The sequence below is a fragment of the Brassica napus genome, chromosome C7, assembly GCF_020379485.1.
Source record: "Brassica napus cultivar Da-Ae chromosome C7, Da-Ae, whole genome shotgun sequence".
NCBI classification, from domain to species: Eukaryota; Viridiplantae; Streptophyta; class Magnoliopsida; order Brassicales; family Brassicaceae; genus Brassica; species Brassica napus.
In genome coordinates this window covers 15,282,376-15,298,815 of record NC_063450.1, presented here as the reverse complement: position 1 = coordinate 15,298,815, position 16,440 = coordinate 15,282,376, and the positions used below count along the sequence as shown (strand labels likewise).

Below are 16,440 nucleotides of genomic sequence, written 5' to 3'. Positions count from 1 at the left end.
ACAAATGACATAACAAACAGTAAACTCGAAGAAAATCATGGTTAGCTTAGCGCCTACGCGGACCGTAACCACCGGTACACCAACCAAACAGACAAGTTAACTCAACACTTTTTCTTTGACTAACCGTAACGTAATAACTGCAATTACCAAAGCATTGACTAAAAACACAAAGGTTGACCCGGTTCAAGTATCGGTTCGTTTCCGGTTTAATTTCATATCTTACCGACTAAGCAAAACAGGTTAAGGCTATAAAAATGGCGGACAAAACCGACATGTAGCTCTTTCTCTCTCTCTCGCTTCATCGTCGTCTTCCTCCTCTTCTCTGCATTAATGTTTGTTTAAAAACGACGCTTCGTCTTCTTTCTCAGGGCTACGTATATGCATATGTATTTCGTCGTGCATATAAAGAGATTTTGACTTCGTAATCTGAAAGCTACGTTTCTAGAGAGAGAGAGAGATCGTTTTTTTATTCTTTACCTAAATCTTTACTCTGCGATTTCGGGAGATCGCATATTAGGTAAAGATCGTGAATTTATATAATGTTAGCGATTTCATTTCTGGGTTTTGATTTTTTTGGATCTATTATTAATTAATATGATCATGATTCTCGTTTCTTGATCTGATTTGCTTTCTGGGTTTTGATTGGTTTATAGATTCAGGCATCTGATTTGAAGCTTCTGGGTTTGACTCTCTCTGCAAATGCCAGGTGATTGATTGGTCAGCTATGATTTAGCAAAAATCTGATTGGGTTTTCTATAAAGTTTTGTTTTTTTTGATCTGACAGCTTTGGGTGAGATCCTTTCGGTTCCAGAAACTGATAAGGGAAAGAGTAAAGACATTATTGACAACTCAGAGGATGAGAAGATTCTTCCAAGAGCTCGTGGTTCTAGATCCTTGAAGAAGAAAGCTATCAGAGCTTCGACCAAACTGACTCATAGCTTGAGGAAACGAGGGAAGCGTGTAGCTGATCAGTACGCAGCTATTGTCATTGAGGATGTGAGAGATGCAGAAGAGGAGAAAGCAGTGAATGCGTTTAGAGAAGCTTTGGTTTCTCTTGACTTGCTTCCACCTAGACATGATGATTATCATACCATGCTGAGGTAATAAAACAGTGTTCAGATTGTCTTAAGGTTAGATTTGGCATTGATCAAGTTGATGTTTTTTAGATTCTTGAAAGCGAGGAGGTTTGATCGTGACAAAACTGTTCATATGTGGGAAGAGATGCTAAAATGGAGGAAAGATAATGGAGTTGATACAATAATGCAGGTGAAGAATCTTTCCACATGGGTTTTTTTTCTTTTTTCTTGGCTGTGTTACTAACTGTCAAAAGCAATCATCCTTTTTCAGGATTTTGTGTATGAGGAGTACGAAGAAGTACAACAGTACTATCCACATGGCTACCATGGTGTAGACAGAGGAGGCAGGCCTGTCTACATCGAACGTCTTGGTAAAGTTGACCCAGGCAAGCTAATGAAAGTTACTTCATTGGAGCGTTTCTTGAGATATCATGTACAAGGTTTCGAAAAGACTTTCTCTGAGAAGTTCCCAGCTTGTTCTATCGCTGCAAAGAGACATATCAATTCTTCAACAACCATAATAGATGTGCAAGGAGTGGTTGGTACCTGCCTTTTCATCATTATTCCTTTTGTATTTTGAAGTTTTCTTTTATAAAAGCTTCTCCTTTCGGTGCAGAGCTGGATGAAGTTGAGAAAACTAGCTCAGGACCTTGTGATGCGTATGCAGAAAATCGATGGGGACAACTATCCTGAGGTGGGTGGGTGTAGTGTAGTGTGAACTTTTTATGTGAGTTTTTGGATTGTTGAAGAAGACTAACATTGGTTTGGTTTATTGAAGACAGACATTGAATCAGATGTACATCGTTAATGCTGGAAACGGATTCTCTATAATTTGGAGCACAGTGAAAGGCTTTCTCGACCCTAAAACCTCTTCTAAGATACATGTATTAAAAAACAAAGATCGAAGTCACCTTCTTGAGATTATAGATCCAGGGTGAGAATTTCTACTGAATAATCCAATTTTGCTTGCTTGTTTGGAGGCTGATAGAGATAGTTTCTCTTTAACACAGTGAGCTTCCTGATTTTCTTGGTGGAAACTGTTCGTGTGCAAATGAAGGTGGATGTATGAGATTCAACAAAGGTCCTTGGAATGATCCTGAGATAATGAAAGTAAGATCCCTTTTTTAGCTCAACTGTTATGTGTAGACACCGGTATCTCTTGAATAGCCTTATATGGTACTACTTTGTGTAGCTTGTGCGCTTGAGAGATGCAACGTACAAAATAAAAGAAATAGAGCTCCCGGAGAATGGGGAAGTAGCTAAACTATTTGCATTACCGGTGAGTCTTTAGTTCTAATCAACTTGTAACAGTGATTGGCTCTTGATACCTTATGTATTAATGTCATCTTCCACATTTCTTGCTGCAGCATGTGAATACAGAAATATCGTTACCTGATGGAGGACAAGTTAGGGTGAGAGAATCGCATTTTGAACATGTTAGTTTACATATATACATACTCTGGTGCTCCTTATCATGGTCTAACATTGTCAATGGATGATTACTGGGTATATATTATGTTTCCAGGACACAAGTGCTCAGCTAAGCCATCAACTTGAAGCAGTTGGTACTGGGAGAATTGTACAGTCTGATTCAACAAGTAGGGTGAAAGCAACTTTTTCTTCTCATTTCATCAACTATTTTTTTAGATAAGATCCTTATAATATCTTTCTGCAGATCAGTTGTCTAGTAATCTGACAGAAGAAAGGAGCTTGAAGAAGTCTCTTCAGAAAGTTGCAAGCTCGTTGGCTCGTTTTATCTTCCAACTTGTTGCATCTCTATGTCTCATGTTCCGGATCTTGGGAAGACTTGTAAATAAGAAACCAGAGAACCAATTGAGACCACCGGTTTTGGATTCTCCTCCTCCTCCTACTCAGTTGCTGCAGCGAAGAGAGTCTCTCCATCCATGTTGGCAAAGGTTGCAGAATCTGGAGAGCATGGTCACAGTTTTGTTTGACAAACCGACAAACATTCCTCAGGAGAAAGAAGACATACTTCGTGATTCATTAGACCGCATCAAAGGCATTGAGCAAGATCTACAGAAGACAAAGAAGGTAGAGACCCCATTTTCTCTGTCCCCAAAAAGAAAACACTTTTGTTTCAAGAAGCATTAGGTGTAATAAAGGTTTTAAAAATGTTGTGACAGGCGCTCCTTTTGACCGCGTCAAAACAACTTGAACTTGCAGAGTCTTTTGAGAGCCTGAAAGAGAGCACCTCAATGGTAAAGGCTTACTTAATCTTCTTCTCCAATGTGAACAACACTTGTGATCTCTGTGTGTGTGCATCAAAATATATGAAAACATTCTTCTTCTTTGTTAAACGCAGGGAATGCGATCGTGCTGGCCAAGACACTGCAGAAATTTCCAAGTTGAATAGATATATATATATATCTCTGAATCTCATATCCGAAGTCTTCCTAAGCTACTACTACTTCACATTCCAACCATAGTACAGGTGAGAGACATCTTACTCCAACCAAATGTATATATGTTTTGTTTGCTTGCTCACGTGGAACTTTTGTTTCTTTTTTTGTTTTGTTTTTCTTTGGTCTCCAGATGGGTTTACTATAAAGTAACAAAAATGGTAATGGAGAGGGAAACTGAAGAGGGAAAAGCTTACAATTGTGTACCAGTTTCTTACTGAGCTATAACTGGAATTATACTTTTTTTTCCATAACGATTCTAATGCACATCATTGTTATTAGTATAGTATATAATCCATTTATTGGTTGGGAACCATTACAATTTACAAATACAATTACATTTTATGGTAGATAGAAAGAAACAATATTTATAATGTTGTTTAGATCGAACGGTATGAATCTAAAGTTAGTAAAAACTGACGTTGTTGTATTTGTGTACTCTATATAAAAAATTGCAATCCTACCAAATCAAATGTTAGGCTGATCAGTAGTTACAGAATACACTCATCAGTAGATCAATAGCAGCTAATCTTAAAACCTAAACCACCAAAAGACAGGAATACGGTTCTCAACATTTAGCTCATACCATCTCATGTGTTGAGCTCCAAACACCTTCTCCAACTGCTGCAATTAGTCAAGAGTAGGAGGAAGTTCAGGAAACAAAGATACTTTGAGAAGAAAGTCTTTTGCTGGAACATGGAAACCACCAACTACTTTTTGCTTGTTCCAGAGAGTCCGCCAAATACCAACCCATATGTGTTTTAATGTGTTTCAAAATAGATAAACATCCATTAGCTAACTATTCTAATTTTGTTTACGAAGCTCAAAAGCACTTGCAAAAATATACATGCCAAACCCCATTTTGTAAAATGTGATAAGCTTAATTACACGAAACCTTTCAATAAGAAGTGTCGTAAAACAATAGACTGATCGAGAGTATATGTTATGAAGACAACAACTTCAGGCTAATTGCCGCTTTGAATAAAAACTTAAAAATTATCAAAGTAGAATTTATTTTCCAACTTGATTGTTTACAACCTTTTATGTAAATATATAGAGCTTTTATCCAACTTAAGAAGCAATCATGTAAAACTCATCATCTAAAAGAAAAAAAAGCTGATTATAATCAAATTTGTTTTAATGCCCTCAAACCTGTTTTGCATGTGAGATTAAGATGATGTTGGATGTCCTGCTCTCGTGAGTTTACGTTGTGGATATAGAAGTTCCATTACATCACATGCCGTCTCCATATTAAAAAAGTTAAGATCCTCTGCATGGTCCACAGAGAGTACTGTAACTCGTTGGAGAGTGCTCCTTTCAATGTTGAGGTACAAAACAAAAAACGGCTTAGATGCATCCTTCATAGACAAAACAATGTCGCCTGTGGCAGTCATTCCAACAACAGAAACAACCCCAGAAACAATTTGATTCGCCCATAAAGTGGAAACGTGACTGCAGCCAACGCATTGATTCGTCTTCCGAAAAGTGTAGACATGTTCCGACCCATTCCGAGTTTGGGTCATCAGCATCCCTTAGAACTGACATACACAATTTAAGGGCACACCTTCTATAAATAGGTATTGAGTGAATATGTCTTTCATTAACAGAGAGCACAAGTATATATACAGAGCTCACGTAGGGTTTTTCCTAATCACACTTATTACAGAGAATCATTAACGTGATTGATTATGTACAGAATAGGAAACTTGATTATTCCTTGACATCCCCCCTCAAGATAGAGGGTTCTTGAAGACTCCAATTTTGGAAGAAAGAGTTGTGAATGGAGCTCGAGATAGAGGTTTGGTCAAAGCATCAGCTAGTTGATCTTTGTTTGAGACATGAGCTACTCGCAATTGCCCGGAGGTGATTTCGTTTCTGATGAAGTGGTAGTCGAGGGCAAGATGTTTCATCCGAAAGTGGAAGATGGGGTTTGCACATAGATACGTTGTGGCCACGTTGTCACAATATATGACTGGAGGTGACTGAACAGTAATACCAAGTTCATCAAGGAGTGAACATAACCATCGAACCTCAGCAGATGTATTAGCAACTGATCGGTACTCTGCTTCAGTTGAGGAGCGAGCCACACCTTTTTGTTTCTTCGAGGGCCAAGAGATGAGGTTTTTACCGAGATAGACGATGTATGCTTGTGTGGAGACATAGTCATCTGGATCACCGGCCCAATCGGCGTCTAAGAAGCCGTGAAGATTGTTGTTGTTGCGTCGGTGAAAGAAAATCCCATGAGAGGACGTTCCAGCAAGGTACCGAAGGAGTCGTTTTACAGCCTGCCAGTGCTCAGACGTTGGTCGGTGCATGTACTGTGAGAGGCGATTAACGGCGTAGGAGATGTCTGGCCGTGTAAGCGCGAGATACTGAAGGCTGCCAACGGTCACCCTGTAAGTTGTCGGGTCTGATAGAGGCGTTCCTGAGTTGAGCGAGAGCTTGGTAGATGTTGCCATAGGGGTGGTAACTGGTTTTGCATCCAGCATGTTGCAGCGGGTGAGAAGATCCAGGATGTATCGTCGCTGAGTGAAGTGTAGACCCTGTGGTGTTTGGTGAGCTTCAAGACCGAGAAAGTAGTGAAGGTCCTCCGGGTCTTTGATGGAGAACCGGGAGGCGAAGGCATCTAGAGTCTGCTGAATGTAGCAACAGTTACTCCCAGTGACGATGACATCGTCGACGTAGACAAGAATATACGTCAGGTGAGACCCGTGCTTGAGGATGAAGAGAGATGAGTCTGCGAGGGAGTTGACGAAGCCTAGCGAGAGGAGATAGTTGCGGATTTCCTGGTACCATGCTCGCGGAGCCTGCTTCAGTCCATAGAGGGCTTTGTGGAGACGACATACATGATTGGGGTAATTGGCGTCGATAAAACCTTCTGGCTGGGAGATGTGGACTTCTTCAGTAAGAGTCCCTTGAAGAGATGCGTTGTTCACATCGAGCTGCTTGATCGGCCAGTCTATTGTGATAGCAACGTCAAGGATGAGGCGGATGGTGGATGACTTGATCACTGGACTGAAAGTTTCAGTGTAGTCGATGCCTTTGCGCTGGTTGTATCCCTTCGCGACAAGCCTGGATTTAGGTCGGAGAACAGTACCATCAGCAGCGTATTTATATTTATAAATACATTTTGTATCGACAATATTTTGATGTGGAGCTCGGGGTACAGGAGACCATGTGCGATTCTGCACTTGCGCATTGAACTCGTCTGACATAGAATCACGGCATATGTCATCGGAAAGAGCTTGTTTGACAGTCCGTGGTTCAGTCATGGAGTATTTTGATGTCGTCATTCCATAGCAAGTGTTTGTCTTGATGATGCCTAGCTTTTCACGAGTCTGCATTGGGTGGTTGTTGGCAATGACCGGCGGTTCTGGTGCAGGAGATGGTGATGCTGGTGATGGTGCTCTGCTGTCAGAGGTTGTAGCAGTCAAGGGTGGACTGGTTACTGCAGAGGGGAAGGAGTAGCAGGAGCTGGAGAGAGATTGACGTCATGTTGTTGCTCAGTAGGTGTAGACGTTTGTTGAGCTGGGGAGGGACTGGACCGTTGTTGTGTCTCTGACTGTGGTGTGATGTTCGCTGTCTACTGCTCAGGTTCCGGTGATTGTGGTGATGATTTGAGCCTAGGGGCGCCGCGGAGGAGTCTACGAGTGGAGGTGAAGAAGTCGGTATGATTGTTGCTAGTGGTTTCCAAGGCTCGATGTTGACAGTGGGATCAGGTTTGGGTTTGGTTAAGGCTTGGAAAGGGAATTGGGTCTCATCAAAACGAATATGTCGCGAGACATATATACGTCCTGAGAGTGGTTCAAGACAGAGAAAAGCACTCTGAGTTAGGGAATAGCCGAGAAATATGCATGGGATTGAGCGGGTTTCAAGTTTGTTGGACCGATATGGGCGAAGCCATGGGAAACATAGGCAGCCCAAAATCTTTAGTTCCGTGTAGTTTGGGGGAGTTCGAAAGAGTGAGGCATAGGGCGATGAGAGGTTTAGAACATGAGTTGGTAAACGGTTTATAAGGTATACGGCTGGGGAGAAGGCATAGGACCAATATGTGTTTGGGAGGTTTGCGTGATGAAGTAAGGCGAGACCGGTTTCGACAATGTACCGATGTCGACGCTCAGCCAGTCCGTTGTGTTCCGTGGTATGGGGAGGGGAAGTAAGGTGGGTTATGCCGGAGAGGGATAGGAAATTTCGTAAGGCTTTGAATTCTCCACCATTATCGGAGAAGAGGGTACCGATTTTGGTGTTGAATTTGTTTTCGGTGAGAGCTTTGAATCGGATAAAGGTGTCTTTGACATGGGATTTGAGTTTGAGAGGGTAGAACCAGGTGTAGTGATCAACAATCACAAGATAATATTTGAATTGGTCAATGGATGGTATGGGTGATATCCATAAATCGGTAAAGAGGTATTGAAGTGGTTTTGAGGAGAAGATTGATGTTTGAGAAAAGGCTAGTTTTTTACTTTTGTTTGAGAAACAATCAATGCAAGACAACGGTTTTTATAAAGAATCAGAAAGCGGTAAAGAGAAATTGGATACAATGGTTTTTAGGATGGGTAAGGAGGGATGTCCGAGCCTTGAGAGCCAAGCATTAACCGACGTTTTCACTGTTGGAGTTGCAAAGTAACTCGCTGCTGTTTTCTGTATTGGCCACTCGTAAAGCTCCTCCCTAGTACGGCCTTGGAGTAACGGGCCCCCGAGCTGAGATCCTTCACCTGAAAGGAAGCCGAGAAAAATTCAACCGAGACTTGATTAGTGTTGCAGAGTTTGTATACGGAAACAAGATTCTTATGAATGTCAGGAACACAAAGAACATTCTTAAGAGACAACGGTTTAGAGACAGAGAGAAGAAAAGTTGAACCGGTGTTGGTGATGGGGAGAGCGGAGCCATCGCCAATGACCACTTCCTCACCACCATTGTAGGGTTGGTGGAGAGATAAGTTTGCAAGGTCCGACGTGATGTGGTGTGTGGCACCGGAGTCAAGGATCCAAGGAGAGGCAGTCGCAACATTAGCGCAAGGGTTCCAGCTAGCTGTTGGCGTCTGTGGTGTTGGCAGCAGTCCATGGTATAATGATGAACCCGTTTGGAGTTGAGGGCAACGTCTTGCAGAGTGACCTTGCGTCCCACAGAGCTGACATCTGCCAAGGTAAGGACGCGAGCTCCGGTTCTGATCATGACTGCGGTTCTGATCATAGTTGCGGTTGTTTGACCATGGCTGACTCTGTTTCTGATTTCCTCTTGCGGTGTAAGGTTTGTTGCGATTGTTGGTGTAGTTCGCAGTGATGGGAAGAGGTGTGAGCGAGGAGGTGTTGGATGCGGTCTGGATCTTTGCTTCATGATTAATGAGCTTTTCATGAAGTTCGGTTATGGAGGGCGGCGTATCACGGCTCTCTGTCTGATCAACAAGCGACTTGTACTCCTCCGGGAGACCTTGAAGAACATAGTCGATTTGATCCTCATAATCAATGATTTTTCCAAGGAGAGCGAGCTGGTCAAAGCGGGTGGTGAGTCCTTGGACGTATTCATAAATGGAGTGTGTACCTTTTGACCAGGTCTTCAGTTGATTAAGGATCTGCTTGACATGACCCCTGCTTGGCTTGGCGTAAGTAGAGGCCAAGGTTTCCCAGATCTCAGCTGTCGTTGTTGCACGAGAGAGGAGAGGCTGAATTGTGACAACAATGGCACCGAGAAGGGCGCTATAGAGGAGCTTGTCCTGACGTTTCCAGATCGCATATGCAGGATTTGCAGAGACTGTGTCCGCTACGGTGATTGTAGGGGGCGATTTTACGGCAGATCCATCGAGAAAGGAGGCGAGATCGTAGCCGTCAACGAGGGCGTGAACCTTCCTACTCCACATTAGATAGTTGGAGGAGGAAGTTTTGGTTACGTTTGTCATGTTTATGTTGACAAGATTATTTGAATTGAGAGACATCGTGTTTGAGGTTTGAGAGACAGTTGCAACAGTCGGGTTTTGAGAGTTTTCTGAGTTTGCCATGAGAGAGATGAGAAGAGTTGTAGGGAGAAGAGATTAGAGAAGAAGGGGGGAGGCGATAGAAAAAAATCAGAAGCCTTGCTCTGATACCATATAAATAGGTATTGAGTGAATATGTTTTTCATTAACAGAGAGCACAAGTATATATACAGAGCTCACATAGGGTTTTCCCTAATCACACTTATTACAGAGAATCATTAATGTGATTAATTATGTACAGAATAGGAAACTTGATTATTCCTTGACAACTTCTATCCTTGGAGTTATTAGGATCCCAATCCCAAGGGTTATAATCATACTTTAGAGTAATCACCCCTAGTTTACCTTTATAGTTTATCATTTTAGTTCTATCCCTATCACGAATAAATTCTCTATATGTTTTTCTTTCTCGTTCGAAGAAATCCTTGTATATAAACTTGAATATCTCAGACCTAACATCAAGCAAACTATGAGATAAGAACTTTCATATATTCTTCTAGCAAAGTAATACAAAACCCCATTGATGCATATCCCTTCAGGCAAATCATACGTAGACAAATTGTTTAAGGGACAATAGATCTCCCTCCACAAGTCGTCTCCAGTTCCTAGTGTCAATATTAGAGATAGCTTGTAAGATTTAAGGGACAATACCTTAACCTGTTTGTCAACCGGATCAAACAATAAATAGATTGTCGAACTGATCAGCTCCTCTTCGTCGGGTAAAAGAGCCAACTGGCCTGTGCTAGGGTTACATATAACCATCTTCTCGTAGTACACACGTAACAGGAACAAACCAAAGGCATGCCTTTCGTAACTAGACGACAAGTGTTTAGGTAACTTCATGAGAAAGTCGGCTGTTACTATAAGAGATGACGACGACGACCTTTCATATGGATTATGAGGCTGAGGCGAGGAGAATAAACACAAATCATAACCATCTCTTTGACCAAGAATAAGAGACGTGGCCGAACCGAAGATCTGGTGGAAAACAAATCTTTGAAATATGGACGGGAAAGCATGGACCCCCATGGCTTCGACACGCAAGAAAACCTAGCGATTCATTTGCCTGGCAATCTCGAGAGTATCTCCATGATGAGATCAATTGGGATATTGGAATCTGAGTTTTCTCCTCTATTCATGATGAGTTCGAAAGGTTTGAAAGAAACAGAAAACTTAGATCCAAAGCTTTAGGTAAACAAGAGAAGGTGAGATTTTAAGAAAAGATGGGATGAGAAAATAAACCGAACCTGAAAATTTGAACCAAACCGATCTGATAAAAATGAATCTGAACCCGACATAAATACCGAATGAATCTTGTTTTATGGTATTTTAGGTAGGGGTGTCAAAATGAGCTATAGCTCATGAGCTATCTCAGCTCAGCTCGTTTTTTCATGACCACGATCACTATTTTTTAGGCTCATTTAATAAATGAGTTTAATGATCAAGCTTAAATTAGATCACGAGTTATATGAACGATCTATAGTAAACATGAGCTGGCTCATGTGCTTGTTCATTTTTATATTTACAATATATATATATATATATATATATATATATATATATTTGACTAACTTCTAATTTTCTTATTTAAAAAGAAGATAATTTCTATACTTATCATATTTATCTTTTAAAATTAAAATGTTAAACTAAATCTTATTAATTATTATTTTTATATTCATCATCTTTATCTTCTAAAATTAAAATATATAAAATATAAGTGTTTAATTTAATTTAATTTATTTTAGGTGTTAGTTTTATTTAGTATTTAATATAAGTGTTTTGGATTTTTTAATATTTAATTTCGAATAATACTATAAATTTTATTTTCATATTTTATTTTATAATTTTTTTTATATATTAGATCACGATTAGCTCATTTAACTTATGATCTAGAGATTCTTTACTGGCAAGAGTTCTGAGCGGATGGTATTTCCGATGTAGCTCGCCGTTGCGACTAAATGTTGTGAACAATCCCTCATATGGGTGGAAGAGTATAATGGCTGCAAAGCCTTTAATAACGTTTGGAATCGGACAAAAGGTACACCCCAGTAATGAAATTAGGATTTGGGAAGATCTTTGGATCCCAACGATATCGGCGAGACCAGCTAGGCCGATTGCACTGGTACTTCATCCAATGATGCCAGTAAGTGGTCTGATGATTGGAACCCCGAAGAGATGGAGTGCTGAGATGTTGGAAAGCTATGTCCATCAGGATGACATCCCATTGATCCAATCGCTGGCCATAAGCCAAGATTATCACCGAGATGGATATTGTTGGAGTTATACGAAGAATGGGATGTTCACTGTCAAGTCAGATTATTGGGTGGCAACTAACTTGCTTAACGAGGAAACATTGGAGGCACAAGAACCAATTATTACAAAGCTCCAGACCTTTACTTGGAAAATAAAAGCCCCTCCAAAAATAAGACATCTCATTTGGCAAACACTATCTGGACAGTTAGCGGTAACACAAGTAATCTGAATCATCGTCATATGAAATGCGACAACCATTGTCCCCGTTGTGGTGCAGAAGATGAAACTATAAATCATACCATATTTGAATGTCCTCCAGCCCGACAAACATGGGCACATGCGGCAACCCCAACACCACCAGCACTATTCCCAAGTGAAAGTCACTTCACAAATATAGATTACCTCTTATGGCGAAAGAATGATATTTACGATCCAGAATTAGACAAGGACTCATATCCTTGGATCATATGGTATATTTGGAAAGCGAGGAATGATAAACTCTTTAGAAGGATAGATACGGATCCTTTGGAAACTGACAGCCACGCTGAATCAGAATGTCATGCTTAGTTTGACGCAAACCAAAGACCAGAAGAAATGGTGGATGCCCAAAATCAAGAACAGGCTCCAATATCAGAGAGATGCATGATAGATGGATCATGGACACATGACACACTCTTTAGTGGTTATGGATGGACATGGATAAACTCAAGAGGAGTGACACAACTATTGGGAGTAAGGAACCAACGCCGACGAATCTCACCATTGCATTCAGAACTGGAGGCTTTATCTTGGGCGATGGAGTGTTTGCTCCAAGTATCGACATGTCAATCTTTTGGAACCGACTGCAAGGACTTAATTTCGATGATCAAAGACCCAGGAGCATGGCCGAACTTTCTACTGAGCTGGAAGAGTTTATGAAGTTGAAAATCAGATTTACAAAATTCTCCCTTGTTTTTGTACCTCGTTCGGAAAATGTATCGTCTGATTCATTAGCTAAGATAGCGAGATCCTTCCATAGGGAATTGTATTACATTGGTTGTCCTGTTCCGGTCTGGTTCCCCAGACCACCTCAAACTTGAGTAATAGAACAACCGTTTGAAAGAAAAAAACACTCATGATCTAGATGATTCGAGTTCGAGTTTACATATTGAAGCTCATATAATAAATGAGTTGAGCTGAGCTGAGCTGAGCTAGCTCACGAAAGATCCGAGCTCACTATGAGCTGAGCTGGCTCATTTTGACACCCCTAATTTTGGGTTATGGGTATTATCCGGATCAAATCTTAACCTAAATGAATATCCGATAGAACTCAAAACATTCAAAATCCCAAAAAAAACTTCTACCAAACATGATCGCAATTACTATTATGTATCCCAAATACACTAAGATATACTGAACAATTAAAATAATTATCTATTACATGAATTACATGAAGGTTGATGGTTGAAAGTGGCGGTTAAAGCTTGGAGATTTTAGATTTTGGTTTTTTTTTTCCATTGAATAATGTATCTCATTTCATGAGAACTTGCTTTTCGTTTTATGCTTTCACTTATTTGGCTTTCTTTCTATCAATAACCATGTTTACCTTTCGTTTGATCTTGAATGACCACGTTTGATGTTTCTTTCTTATTTTTAAATCGATTTCACTTTTATTTTGATTACAAAATAGATACAAATCATGTTCTTTAAAACTTAAAACAGAAGAACGATTTTACTTATGTTTTGATTACAAAGTAGGTACAAATCATGTACTTTTAAACCGAAGAAACGATTAGGACCCAAATTCGAAAGTACATCGGGTTTTACCAATTCTTTGAAGATTTACCAACCCGGACCCTAACCCGAAAGAACCTAAACTGGTCCCGAACCGAACTTTCATATAACCCGAATGGGGCTGATTTTGATAAACCCAAAAAATCAAGACCCGATTGGACAAAAACGAAACCGGATTGGAACCCCGAATGCCCAGTCCTATAGAAAACTATTATTATTGATGTCATATCTTTTTCTCTCCTATATGCTTATGTATTTATAGCCAAAACTTGAGCCAGCTGATTAAAGAAATTGTATATTTTTATTAAGAAATTAAACATGAAAAAATCTAATATATCTTAAAGTATTTACTTCATGATCAATTTATTTGGATTACTTACAACTCAGAGGATGAGAAGATTCCAAGAGCTCGTTCTAGATCCTTGAAGAAGAAAGCTATCAAAGCTTCGACCTAACTCACACATAGTTTGAGTAAACGAGGGAAGCGTGTAGCTTATCAGTACGTAGCTATTGTGATTGACGATGTGAGAGAGATGCAGAAGAAGAAAAGGCAGCGAATGTGTGTTTAGAGAAGCTTTGGTTTCTCTTGACTTGCTTCCACCTCGACACGATGATTATCATACCATGCTGAGGTAATCGATCAAACAATGTTTTAGATTGTTTAAGGATAAGTAAAGTGTCTAATTAAGTTTTGTGTTGGAGCAGGTTCTTGAAAGCGAGAAGGTTTGATCATGACAAAACTGTTCATATGTGAGAAGAGATGCTAAAGTGGGTGAAAGAGAATGGAGGTTATACAATAATGCAGGTAGAGACCCCATTTCTCTGTCCCCAAAACAGAACACTTTTGTTTCAAGAAACATTAGGTTTAATTATGAGGATCTAAAATGTTGTGACAGGCGCTCGTTTTGACGGCGTTGAAACAAATTGAACTTGCGGTCTTTGAGAGCTTGAAAGAGAGCACTTCAATGGTAAATGACTACTTAGTCTTCTTCTCCAATGTGAACAACACTTGTGTTCTCTCTGTGTGTGCATCATCAACATATGAAAACATTCTTCTTCTTTGTTAAGCGCAGGAAATGCGATCTTGCTGGCCAAGACATTGCAGAAATTTCCAAGTTGAATAGATAATATATCTTTGATTTTCATATCCGACACCTTCCTAGGCTACTACTACTTCACCCTCCAACCATAACATACAGGTGGTGGACATCACAATCATCACATCCAACCAATATTTGTTTTTGCTTGCTGACTTGCATCTTCTTTTTCCTTTTTTGTTTTTCAGATAAGTTACTATAAAGAAGCAAAAAATAGTAATGGAGAGTGAAACAGAAGAGTAAAAGCTTACAATTGTACCAGTTTCTTACTGAGCTGTAACTGAGAATTTGTTTTCAATAAGATTCTAATGCACATCATTGTTATTAATATAGTATAGAATACATTTATTGGTTGGGAACCGTTTTGTACAATTTACAAATACAATTACATTTGACATTATTATATTTGTTTATAACTGTATAAAAAATTGGAATTTCACCAAATCAAATGTTAAGCTTAGCACACTCATCAGTAAATCACACTACAAGAAATATGTACATTGTTAGCGCAGGTTATATGCTATATTAGATGTTTGATAGTGAATTCATAAATGCTATGTATACGGCAACCATCATAGGTATCCCCTACGATAGCTTCTTTATGTGACGCTATGAAATGTGCATATACGATAGCAATATTTAGGTGATATTATTAACGAATGTATGGCACAAGTTTTTTATGTTACAAATTGATTATGATACATATTTTGTGTCATGCTAGGGACTTCTACAATAGCAATAACATATTTTGATAATTGCAGTTGATAAGTGCTACACTAAATTTGTAATAGCTTAGAAATATATTATGGTAGTTTAATTCGTATGAAATTTTAAATGCTATGATTTGCGATTATAACTGTTTTTTTTAGCTATTGTTGTTTTGTCCGAGAGCTATGATTTGCTTGTTTTGATAATTTGTTTTCTAAATAGAAACGCCATAAGACTGCAAATACATTCGTAACATATGTAGCAAATACATAAGTCATTACACATAAGTGTTACCGATGCAGTGTCAAAACACAAACCATAGTCAATAAAGATAATATAATACATTAAATTGATTAGCTAAGTCTGGACCTAAGTTCTTCATTCCCCCTACAGACTGCAACAATAAAAACTCTAACCAGTTAATCAATTACATATGAAGGTTTAAGCACAAAGCACAACATTACAACAACTTAAAATATGATCAATTTATCAATTGGCCATGCGATTGATGAACCATGTGCATCTTTCAAACTCTCTATTTCATCTGATTTCCTCCAAATTTATGCGTCATCTACAATCGATATAAATAGGAGTAGCAGATGATGTATTAAACTCATAATCTTCTCAGCGGCATTTGTGTTAATAGGAGATCCTTCCTTTCTGGTACTTGACTTGACCCAGATTTTAAGCCATGACACTTCAGATGGGTCTTCAGAACTATTTTTCTAAGTTAAAATTATATGTCAAATACCCTTAAATAAATGAAGGAAATAACAACACGATAGTATGCTTACCATCTCTTCTGCTAGTCTAACCATTCCCTTTCGACTACAAGTGTGAGGAATCTGTTTGCATCTTCTCTCCTTGTAGCTATCACTCAGAACCTAGCATTTCGTTGTAAATATGTAAGCGCATTTGTAATAAACATCTTACTCAATTCGAACTGTATACCTTGAATTTTTGGCTAGTTTTCATCTTCACAAATTTGCGCCACTCAGTTGAAGGAACATTCTTAGGTCTGAGAAGATTCCTTTGTTTGCTATTCTCAGCTTCATTAATTTGGGTAACTAGGCGTGACTTGAATGATCTCCATAAGCCTCCCATATTCTTAAGAACTACAACCCTTTGGTAGTCCACATCA

At 39.4% G+C, this 16,440-nt stretch overlaps 1 protein-coding gene and 1 pseudogene across 3 annotated transcripts; one reads left to right on the top strand and one right to left on the bottom strand.

Annotated features, from left to right (window-relative positions):
• The first annotated feature begins 260 nt into the window (after positions 1–260).
• Positions 261–3,926, top strand: LOC106434820 (phosphatidylinositol/phosphatidylcholine transfer protein SFH9-like). Of its 3 annotated transcripts, none has more exons than XR_007326495.1 (15): positions 261–517; positions 654–706; positions 785–1,100; positions 1,167–1,266; positions 1,348–1,614; positions 1,693–1,770; positions 1,859–2,010; positions 2,087–2,186; positions 2,269–2,355; positions 2,444–2,488; positions 2,602–2,674; positions 2,752–3,128; positions 3,221–3,295; positions 3,400–3,528; positions 3,630–3,926. XR_007326495.1 is itself a non-coding variant. In XM_048763588.1 (14 exons), exons 2-14 carry the CDS (start codon positions 700–702, stop codon positions 3,448–3,450), a joined length of 1,752 nt encoding a protein of 583 aa, XP_048619545.1. In that variant the 5' UTR covers positions 261–517; positions 654–699; the 3' UTR covers positions 3,451–3,533. The 3 variants fall into 3 exon arrangements, 1 of the variants encoding a protein (XP_048619545.1); XR_007326494.1 differs by having other exon boundaries at positions 2,444–2,512; XM_048763588.1 differs by lacking the exon at positions 3,630–3,926 and having other exon boundaries at positions 2,444–2,512; positions 3,400–3,533.
• Positions 3,927–4,665: 739 nt separating this feature from the next.
• LOC125590441 lies at positions 4,666–11,018 on the bottom strand (annotated as a pseudogene).
• Between the last annotated feature and the right edge of the window lie 5,422 nt (positions 11,019–16,440).